Genomic DNA, 12,556 nt, shown 5'->3' on the forward strand with positions numbered 1-12,556 from the left:
TGTTATTCCGTTTTTAATATAAAGATTTTAGGACTTTTAAACATTGAATACTAAAGCCCTCATTCAGAAAAAATAATAGAACATTTGGAAATTTTATATGAAAATTTTAATACTCTAAAAACCTAATTCCTAGTTGTACATATGTTGAGTGCTTATACATATGTCCTATGATAAGGGTCGGTGCATATCCAAGAATTCCAGAGAGTCCTCAAGTCCACAAGTCAGTTATAAACTTCAGCTGTTGTTATAACCTTGCCCAACTTAATATTAATAGAATTATGATTTCTTTTAAATAGATTTATTTCAATTTCCCAATACATACATTTTTAAACATTTACAAAAAATTAATTCTTTTTGAATCATAAAATCTTTTGCAACCATCTACAATATTTCATTGATAACAGCTCAAGACCAAAAATGATCATTGATATTCCATATAATGTGACTATCAGAAGCAAAAAGCCAGACAATTGCTTTAGACTTATCATTAATGCATTTTCGTAGGCGGTAGAGATACGACTTCTGGTAACTCGATAATATAATCTTGCCCATTCTCTCCATTTATCTAAAAGGCCAGCTTGATGAAAATGCAAAATATAATAATCAAACTGTTGGATTAAATATGAATGTTTCGTTAAATAGAAACCAATTTGTTGGTCCTTGACATTAATGGGTAAAATTATAAGGGCTTCTCCAACTGACATGTGTTCTCTAACATAACGTAAAGTGAATTCCGCAATAGACATCGCCGCATAACTTTCATTAGGATTGCGATAAACATAATCCAAAGGGTACATTTCATCTGTGGTATTGAGTGTTATCAGTGGTAAGGAGTTGTCCTCAATTTCTGGTACATAAAGTAGAAATTCTTTAGTTAATTCAGTTGATACGGCTTTATAACCAGCATCAACTAAAGCATTTAAGGTAATCGGTGCTGGTTGGTAGAAATTGGTGCGAAATAGAAAGAACAACAACGACTGATAGATGGAACGTATTATGAATGAAGTTAATAAAATTGTGGCAAAACGTATTCTCTTCGATGCTCTCCTAGGCAACTTTGCTGCTGGCATACCTATGAATATTTCAAATATTTGAAATGTTCCATTCGTATTTCTAAAACTATGAATTGCTCCGATGACGCCATAAAATATTATCATTAAAATCCAAGTAGTTTTATCGAAAGCAAATGTAAACATACCGATAGATATGTGTTGCACTTGTTTGCGCATTATAATAGCGGCTATCGGTATGTAATAGGTGACATAGGTGGGTGTAGCAATTTTATCCCGATCGGCTGTACGTCGAAAATAACCCATAGTAATGTTTGTTTCAACGTTCTTAAGCTGTAAACATACACATTTAATCATATACAGTTGAATGTAATATAATACTGTAATTATTCTAAACTTTTACGATTACACATACCTTCGACAAAGGTCCAGAATCTGACTGTTCATAATACGTCTCCGAAGAAATCCAATCAATGTCCAGGGTGAAATTCATTTGTTGACTAATGGCAATCATGGTAAGGATTTCAAAACCAGATACAGATATATTTGGAAACTTTGTATTTGGTGCTTTTATAACAAATGGTGCTGTCTCCCAAGTGCTTAATTTCAAGGGGCATTTATGTAAATTTTGTAATTTATCTGGAAACATTGCAACATTCACAAAACGATCATCCATATATCGATTAATCAGTTTGGGTTCCGTTTGAAAGCAATTGTTTGCCTCAAAAGGAAAATAAGTATAAACCAATATCTCTCCTATTGAATTCTGCAACATTATATCGCAATGAATCCAGTAATTATCGAAACAATATTTAAAAATTCTTCTCATTTCACTTTTAGCTTTATGATCAGGTATTTGTAGAAATAAAAAGTAATATTCCAAATTATCGGAATTTCGATTATAGGCGGCAATATTAGTTTTCTCGAGACTTTCGAAAGAATCTATTAAAATCAGATTGCAGTAACGTTTTCCGGGCACTTCCATTTGTTTGGTTTTTTGATCCAGAACAACTAGTTGTAATGCCATAAAACTCCAACTAACAAATAATTTACTCATTAAATCGTTCAGCCAAAATTCGACTGGTCCTTCAGCGGATGATATGGTAATGACAAACGTATTCGAAATATTTGCAAATACATTTTGTACAATAAATCTCAAAGCGTTTGCTACAAGAAAATTTATTTCCTCTGGTTGTATTATGGTTTCTATACGCTTTAAGTAAGCGTCTTGAAATGCTGTTACGTTCATGTCGTTATATGCTTTGAGAATAAATTCAGTTTTTGTTTTTTCTGCCTAAAATAATTGACATTTAAATGCGTAGTTGTAAAAGTATTGGTTAATTAGTAAATTATTTAAATATTTACTTAAATAATAGATGTTGACGATGTTTGCGTTTTCCAAATATTATAATATATGGACTTTTTTGTTGCTTTGCGAACTTTGTAACTTTAGACTAGACTAGACTAGAGACTAGGCTATATACTAGACTATACTATAGACTAGATTATAGACTAAACTATAGACTAGACTATAGACTAGACTATAAACTAGACTGTAGACTAGACTATAGACTAGACTATAGACTATACTGTAGACTAGACTATAGACTAGATTATAGTCTAGACTATAGACTAGACTATAGACTAGACTATAGACTAGACTATAGACTAGACTAGACTATATACTAGACTATAGACTAGACTATATACTAGACTATAGACTAGATTATATACTAGACTATAGACTAGATTATAGACTAGACTATATACTAGACTATAGACTAGACTATAGACTAGACTATAGACTAGACTATATACTAGACTATAGACTAGACTATATACTAGACTATAGACTAGACTATAGACTAGACTATAGACTAGACTATAGACTAGACTATAGACTAGACTATAGACTAGACTATAGACTAGACTATAGACTAGACTATAGACTAGACTATAGACTAGACAATAGACTAGACTATAGACTAGACTATAGACTAGACTATAGACTAGACTATAGACTAGACTATATACTAGACTATAGACTAGACTATAGACTAGACTATATACTAGACTATAGACTAGACTATATACTAGACTATATACTAGACTATATACTAGACTATATACTATATACTAGACAATAGACTAAACAATGGACTATACTATAGACTAGACTATATACTAGACTATATACTAGACTATATACTAGACTATATACTATATACTAGACAATAGACTAAACAATGGACTATACTATAGACTAGACTATAGAGTAGACTATAATATAGACTATACTATAGACTGGAGTAGTCTATACTACTATATACTAGACTATAGACTATACTATAGACTAGACTAGACTATAGACTGGACTATAGACTAGACAATAGACTGGACTATAGACTAGACTATAGAGTAGACTATAGACTAGACTATAGACTAGACTATAGACTAGACTATAGACTAGACTATATACTAGACTATAGACTAGACTATATACTAGACTATAGACTAGACTATATACTAGACTATATACTAGACTATAGACTATACTATAAACTGGACTATAGACTATACTATAGACTAGAGTATACCTGGACTATAGACTATATTAATTTTAATAAAAAATACAAATAAGTGAGTAGCACATTTAATTAATATTTATTCATCATTTCTTCTTAACATTTTAATAATAATTGAAGCAAGGTACATACAACAAATATTTAAATATTTATTTTTAACATTTAATAAATTTTCAGAAACAAGCAATTACTTAAAGTAATTAACACGTTTCTTTGTTTTTTTGCAATTATTTTTTATAAATTTAGTTTTTTTCGAAAAAGAAATTTCAAAAAACATTTTTAAAATTTTAATTTTTAGCGATAGTAGTTCTAGTAAAAATACTATAAACGACACAAAATATAATAATAACATTACGAAAAAGAATCCAATCAACTGATTTAAACTGATCATAAAAACAAATTCTTTAGGCCCCGATGAACTGATTAGTTTAGAGATTTGATAATCGTAATTTGACCAATCCTTCCACTTTAGGAGTAGGCCGGCTTGTTGAAAGAGCAAAATGTAACTATTAAAGCGTTCAACCAAATACGAATGTTTTGCCAAATAGAAACCGATTTGTTGCTCGTTAACATTAATGGGTAATACCAGCAATACCTCACCGATCGGTAACATTTGATAGGCGTAATATTGAGCAAAATCATAAATCGATATAGCAGCATAATTTCGATCACGATAGAGTTCCAAATAATATAATGGATACATTTCATTTGCACTGTAAATGGTAATTATTGGCAAACTTTTGTCCAGAACTTGTGGAACATTTGCTATGAAAATCGTAGACATTTCACTGCAAACAGCTGAATATCCCTCAGCTACAAGATCTTCTAGAGATAGCGGTGGGGATTTATAGAAGTGAGTACGAAAGAGATAGAACAGCAATGACTGATAGACGGAACGTAAGAAAAAGGAACTTAATAGGGCAGTCATAAAGTGAATACGTTTCGATGAAGTCTTGGGAACGTTTTTCACCGACATGCCAATAAAAATTTCATAAATCTGAAAACTATTCGCTTTTCGTCGGTGCACATTAATCTTATTCAATATAACTATTAAACCATAAAATATTAATGTTAAGATCCAGGTTGTGCTATCGAAGGGAAACGTAAAAATACTCAACGATTCATATTTACTTTGTTTACGAAGTATTACGGCTACTAGGGGCAAGTAATAGGTAACATAACTGGATGTAGCAATTTTATCTCTTTTGTAGGTACGACGAAAGTAACCCATGGTAATGTTGGTTTCTAGATTTTTTAACTGTAAGGAAAAGAAGAAATATGAAAATTGTTTCCCAACATAAGTTAAAGATGTCTAATGTTTAATTGAGCTTACCATTCTCATGGGACCCGTCTCAGGCGTCTTATTCTGGTTATAGGTATCGATTGAAATCACATTAACATCGAGTGTAAAATTCATATCACGACTTATGGCAATCATTATGAACAATTCAAAGCCAGAAATTTCACGTTGTGGTAAAAATCTATTTGTTTTATTCATAACAAATGGTGGCACTATCCAAGTGGTTAATTTCACATTACATCCGTTTAAATTCCTTAATTTATCTGGAAACATTATTTCATTTACAAAACGTTCACCATTGAATTTATTAATTATTTCCGGCTGAGTTTGAAAACATTGTTGATCCTTAAAAGGAAAGTAGGTGTATATAAGGATATCGCCATTTCCATACTGTACCATAACATTGCAATGTATCCAAAAGTTATTAAAACAGTATCGAAAAATCTTATCCATTTCTGTGGCGATTAATTTATCATAGCTTTGCAAGAAAATAAAGTAATACTCTAGACTATCGGAATTTCGATTATACTCCACTATCTTTGTCTTTTCCAGGCTTTTAAATGAATCAATCATTATCATATTACAATAACGTTTTCCCGGTAAATCCAAATCAGATTTTTTGTCATCCAATACTACTAGTTGAACTGCTATTAAGCCAAACGATAGAAATATTTTACTCATGATATCGTGTAGCCAAAATTGTATTGGTCCTTTTTCAGATGATATCGTTATGACAAAGGCGTTAGTAATATTGGCAAATACATTTTGTATGACAAATCTTAAGGCTTTTGTTACCATCTGATTTATTTCCTCCGACTGCATTATAGTTTCGATCCGCCGTAGATAGGCTTCCTCAAATACCGTTAGGTTCATGTTGAAACTGAGAATAATAGAATTTCTTTGTGGTACTTAGGTTTAAATAGTTCAATTGTTTATGAGGTCAATTAGTATGATTTATTATTTAATTACCATCCAATTAATAAGTGTCAATTTCACTTTGGTTTGTTAAGAAATTAGTGCCGCTATGGTGGTATATTTATACCCTACCTATACTAACATTTCGCGTTTTAATATATATAATATATAATTGTAAAATTATTAGCTCAGAATTAGGTAGCAATTTAGAAAATAATTTACTCCAAATTGATATATGTATGCTGCTCTCGATCTAAGGACAAATACTACTGAATATGTATAAACCGGACAACATTTGATATCAAAATCTCAACATTTAGATTCAAATGAAAATTTTCTTTTGCAAGGTCAATTTTTCAAATAATTTCCTTCCCGAGATGAAGAAAAAACTTGTTTTAAGAAAAAACTCTATCGGCCATATTTGAGATTGTATTGTTCGAACATTTAACATATTGCAAATATGGATTTGAAGTCGGAAAAATATTTTGTTTATTTTATTGATTAATCGGTTAATTGTTTTTCACCTGAGGGCCCTAATAAAAATGTTGCAAGTGATGAATAAACAATGTTTATTAAACATACTTTTACTAGACATTATTTATAAGTACTTATTTATTTATAATAAATATTTATAGTACATTTAATGAGCTGGTAATTAGGTGTCTAATTGAAATGTCTATATGAATTCATATCAAGTTCATTGCCATTCTAAAGGGACAATTAATAACCCCAAAATGTTGAATTATGTATGTGCTTATGAAATAAGGGGTAAAGAAACAAATGCAGCAAACTTCTCTTTTGTAATTTTTGAATCAACTATGAAAAAACTGTATTTCTCAATCATTGGAACGAAAATTCCGAGAATTATTACAATTTGGTTCACATTTCCCTAGGGTCCGGCAAAATATGTTGGGCATAAATTGAGAAGATGTCAAGATTTCCAAAGCTTTTTTCCGTATTCTGATCCCAGGTTTGGAATTTTATAACATTTGGCCTAAGGTTAAAATTTTTATAAAAAAATAGGTCAAATTCGGAAGAGTGAAGAAGTGTAGTATTTAAAGGATAGGAAATGTTCTCCGTAAAGATAACTTTCAGATTGTTGTATGTTCTTAAAGATTTTTTTTGGAATTTTTAAATCTACAATCACTATCAGTACGCTTTCCAACAATATACATACATATTTTAAAGTCTTTGAAATCAGATGGGAAATAAAAATTGGCACGCGTTTAAAATTTTACATATTAATAGGAGCCCTAATAGTGCCGACCCTGGAGCATTTGTAGGGTTCCTTTTAAAAACTTAAACTTGGCTACTCCCATGTCAAAATTTATCCCGACCAGATCAGCCATATATAAATAACAGATTTATTTCCAAATAATTTCTTCCCCACAACAAATATTTTCCTCAAAATTTTAAATCCAAATTTTTAACCTTAAACATTTCATATAAGTATTAAAACAATAACATTTATTTTATTAAAATTGCAAGTGATTATTTTAAATTTTATACTTCATAAGTTTGTGATTAATTTAAAAAATCTTCTGTAACCATTTAAACTTAAGTGACAATAATTCCAGTACAAATAATACAATGGATATTAATAGTAAAAATATCATGAATAATAAAAAACCATACAATTGATTTAAATTTACCATCAAGGTATTTTCATAGGCTGTAGAGGAATCCTCTTGGGAAACTGGATATTCAAAATTAGCCCAATCGCGCCATTTTTCCAACAAACCCGCCTGATGTAAACGAATAATATATAGATCAAAAATATCACTAAAATACGAATGTTTGGGTAAATAGAAACAAATTTGTTGATCCTTGACATTTATGCCTAAAACCGTAAGAGCACCACCGGGAGCCAATTCTTCGTGAACATAACGTATGGCAAATTCGATTATAGACATGGCTACTAGACTTTCATTACTATACAATTCCAGATAACGTAAGGGATACAGTTCACTGGTGTTATTAATCACTATTAAGGGTAAAGTTTTATCCTCAATTTGTGGAACATAGAGTAGAAATCGTAGAGTCAATTCGGTTGATACAGCTTTATAACCATCTTCGACCAGACCTTCCAAAGTCATGGGAGTGGATTGATAGAAGTTTGTACGAAACATAAAGAAAAGTAATGACTGATAGACCGACCGTAGAATGAACGATGATATTATTGTTGTCATAAAACGTATCCTAGTCGAAGTCCAGGGCGATACATTGCCTAGAGGCATACCGAGAATGACCTCTAATATTTCGAATATACTAGAGGTTTTATGTTTATTTTGGAAAATATTAAACATTCCAATAATAGTATAAACGATAAGAATTAATATCCAAGTAGTTTTATCAAATGGAAATGTCAATATACCCATAGATTCATGACTAGCTTGCTTACGTAGGATTATACCTGCCAGTGGTATATAGTAGGTGACAAAAGAAGGCGTAGCAACTTTATCTCTATCAGCTGTATGACGGAAATAACCCATAGTAAAATTAGTTTCATAATTTTGCAACTGTAAAAGAAATGTTTTGTTTTAATGGATTTTCTTATAATTTTAATAATTTTACTCACCATCGACAATGGCTTGCTCTCAGGTGATTCCTGCATTTCATAGGTTTCTATATCCACCCACTCTACATTGATAGTAAAGTTCATTTTCTCACTAATTGTTATCAGTATAGATATTTCAAAACCCGATACATGGATATCTGGAAATCTTCTATTGGTTGTATTTTTTACAAATGGCGGTATTTCCCAGGTGCTTAATTTCAAAGAACAACCATGCAAATTCTTTAGCTTATCTGGAAACATTTCGTCTCCTTCGAATCCATTCCCAATAAAACGATTTATCAATTCCGGTTTAGTGTGAAAGCAGTTATTTTCCTTAAAAGGAAAATAGGTGTAAACCAAGACTTCACCCTTAGAATCCTGCACCATTACACTGCAATGTATCCAATAGTTGTCGAAACAATACTTGAATATCTTTTCCATTTCTTTTTCAAAAAGTAAATCTCGTGTTTGTAGGAATATATAATAATACTCCAAACTATCTGAATATCGATTGTATTCTGCAATATTAGCTTTTTTCAAACTATCAAATGAGTCGGTCATAATCATATTACAATAACGTCTTCCCGCTACATCTAATTGGGCGATTGTGTAATCCAAAACTACTAGTTGCACTGCTATTAAACCCCAAGTGGCAAATAGTTTATTCATGGTGTCGTGTAGCCAAAATTCCACCGGGCCACCAGAGGTTGTTACGGTTAGCACAAATGTTTTGCTGATTTTAGCAAAAACATTCTGTATGACAAATCTCAAGGCATTTGCTACATGTAAATTAATTTCCTCCGATTGAGTGATAGTGTTAATACGATTCAAGTACGCGTTTTCAAAAGCTGTCACGTTCATGTTGTTGGTCGTCGAGTATATGATTTTATATTCAAAATATAATAGACGTTTATGTGTGCAAATAGTAAAAGAGTTGACATTTTTTTATGTCCAATTTAAATGTTTAGTTAAGTAATGTTAAAAAAAACTAATATTTGCTAAGGTTCTTATTTTTTATGGTGGTTAAAAAAATTATCCATACAAAGCTAGAGAAAACTTTTCTATAGTACATTTACTATGCAGTATTTGCTTTGATTAGATTTATTGATTAAAATGTTTAACTTTGATTTAGATTTTAAATGGTTATTTATAAGTGTTGAGGTCACTGGTAATATTGTAATAATTGCTCTACTTCAAATAAAGAAGTTACACATAATTAAAACATTTGTAGTACTCATAGTTTAGATGTTCTCACTTTCTGCATATACCCACCATCAAAGTTTATGATTTAAATTTAAAGTTGAACACTATTTAATGGATTAATGCTGAATTCAGTTATCATATATAGATATTATTACCTTTATCAGATTGTTTTCTCGAAAAGGCACTAACTAACTAACTAACTAACTAACTAACTAACTAACTAACTACTAACTAACTAACTAACTACTAACTAACTAACTAACTAACTAACAACTAACTAACTAACTAACTAACTAACTACTAACTAACTAACTAACTAACTAACTAACTAACTAACTAACTAACTAACTAACTAACTAACTAACTAACTAACTACTAACTAACTAACTAACTAACTAACTAACTAACTAACTAACTAACTAACTAACTAACTAACTACTAACTAAAACTAACAACTAACTAACTAACTAACTAACTAACTAACTAACTAACTAACTAACTACTACTAACTAACTAACTAACTAACTAACTAACTAACTAACTAACTAACTAACTAACTAACGAACTAACTAACTAACTAACTAACTACTAACTAACTAACTAACTAACTAACTAACTAACTAACTAACTAACTAACTAACTAACTAACTAACTAACTAACTAACTAACTAACTAACTAACTAACTAACTAACTAACTAACTAACTAACTAACTAACTAACTAACTAACTAACTAACTAACTAACTAACTAACTAACTAACTAACTAACTAACTAACTACTAACTAACTAACTAACTAACTAACTAACTAACTAACTAACTAACTAACTAACTAACTAACTAACTAACTAACTAACTAACTAACTAACTAACTAACTAACTAACTAACTAACTAACTAACTAACTAACTAACTAACTAACTAACTAACTACTAACTAACTAACTAACTAACTAACTAACTAACTAACTAACTAACTAACTAACTAACTACTAACTAACTAACTAACTAACTAACTAACTAACTAACTAACTAACTAACTAACTAACTAACTAACTAACTAACTAACTAACTAACTAACTAACTAACTAACTAACTAACTAACTAACTAACTAACTAACTAACTAACTAACTAACTAACTAACTAACTAACTAACTAACTAACTAACTAACTAACTAACTAACTAACTAACTAACTACTAACTAACTAACTAACTAACTACTAACTAACTAACTAACTAACTAACTAACTAACTAACTAACTAACTAACTAACTAACTAACTAACTAACTAACTAACTAACTAACTAACTACTAACTAACTAACTAACTAACTAACTAACTAACTAACTAACTAACTAACTAACTAACTAACTAACTAACTAACTAACTAACTAACTACTAACTAACTAACTACTAACTAACTAACTACTAACTAACTAACTAACTAACTAACTAACTAACTAACTAACTAACTAACTAACTAACTAACTAACTAACTACTAACTAACTAACTAACTAACTAACTAACTAACTAACTAACTAACTAACTAACTAACTAACTAACTAACTAACTAACTAACTAACTAACTAACTAACTAACTAACTAACTAACTACTACTAACTAACTACTAACTAACTAACTAACTAACTAACTAACTAACTAACTAACTAACTAACTAACTAACTAACTACTAACTAACTAACTAACTAACTAACTAACTAACTAACTAACTAACACTAACTAACTACTAACTAACTAATAACTAACTAACTAACTAACGAACTAACTAAACTAACTAACTAACTAACTAGCAACACGAACTAACCTAACTACTAACTAACTAACTAACTAACTACTAACTAACTAAACTATACATAACTAACTAACTAACTACTAACTAACTAAACTAACTAACGAACTAACTAACTAACTACCTAACTAACTAACTAACTAACTAACTAACCTAACTAACTCACTAACTAACTAACTAATACTAACTACTAACTAACTAACTAACTAACTAACTAACTAACTAACTAACTAACTAACTACTAACTAACTAACTAACTAACTAACTAACTAACTAACTAACTAACTAACTAACTAACTAACTAACTAACTAACTAACATTTATTGAAGTCAAAGAGTACTTATCCAATTTTCCTGAAAATGGCTGATCGTACAAAAGATCCCTTACATAATCAATTTTTGACTTTATTAACAACTACATCCATTACATCAATACTTTATTAAAATGTTAATCAAAATAATTATTTAAAAAATCTTTTTAAAAACTGAAATCTTTTTGATAATAACTCAAGAAAAAAACATAAAATCGAAAGCAAATGTAAAAGCAACATTACAAAAAATATTCCAACCAGCTGCTTCAGATTAACCATCAATGCATTTTCATACATTGTGGTACTGGGCTTATCTTCGTTTATAAAATCCATATGGGACCAATCCTTCCACTTCTCCAAGAGACCAGCTTGTTGAAAATATAAAATATATTTATTAAACGGTTCCGCTAAATACGAGTGCTTAACGAAATAGAAACCAATTTGTTGTTCATTAACATTGATGGGTAAAATTTGTAGGACTCTACCAAAAGTTAATATATTATGTGCATAAAATACAGCAATATCTTCTACGGAAATGGCGGCAAAATTATCTTTTGGCTTCATTTCCAAATAGACGAAAGGAAACAGTTCATTTGAACTATATACTAGTACTAAGGGCAAAGATATGTCATTGATTTGAGGTACATTCCATATAAAAGACACAGACATTTCTGTGCTTACAGCTGTATAGCCATTTTCGACTAAACCTTCGATGGTCAAAGGTGGGGCTCTGTAGAAATGTGTACGAAATAGATGAAATAGTAGAGACTGATAAACTGTACGCAAGATGAATGAACTTATGAGCATGGTAAGGAAACGTATTCTTCTCGAAACTGTTTTAGGTATAACTCTTATTGGCATACCAA

General features: G+C 30.0%; 1 protein-coding gene across 1 annotated transcript; it reads right to left on the reverse strand.

Moving 5' to 3' along the window:
• Positions 1–6,473: 6,473 nt before the first annotated feature.
• Positions 6,474–9,228, reverse strand: LOC119604689. The gene is made up of 3 exons (XM_037957468.1): positions 8,389–9,228; positions 7,463–8,329; positions 6,474–6,518 (listed from the first exon to the last, which is right to left on the reverse strand). Exons 1-3 carry the CDS (start codon positions 9,226–9,228, stop codon positions 6,474–6,476), a joined length of 1,752 nt encoding a protein of 583 aa, XP_037813396.1.
• Positions 9,229–12,556: the final 3,328 nt, after the last annotated feature.

The sequence above is a fragment of the Lucilia sericata genome, unplaced genomic scaffold (assembly GCF_015586225.1).
Source record: "Lucilia sericata isolate MDLA Ls3-8-SP2 unplaced genomic scaffold, ASM1558622v1 Contig000418F_arrow, whole genome shotgun sequence".
In the NCBI taxonomy this organism is placed as follows: Eukaryota; Metazoa; Arthropoda; class Insecta; order Diptera; family Calliphoridae; genus Lucilia; species Lucilia sericata.

Coding starts and splice junctions, on each gene's coding strand:
- LOC119604689 (XM_037957468.1), bottom strand. CDS start 9,228: ATGAACGTGACAGCTTTTGAAAACGCGTACTTGAATCGTATTAACACT. Junction 8,330..8,388: donor AGAGCAAGCCATTGTCGATG/GTGAGTAAAATT, acceptor TTTCTTTTACAG/TTGCAAAATTATGAAACTAA. Junction 6,519..7,462: donor CCTATGAAAATACCTTGATG/GTAAATTTAAAT, acceptor TTGTCCCTTTAG/AATGGCAATGAACTTGATAT.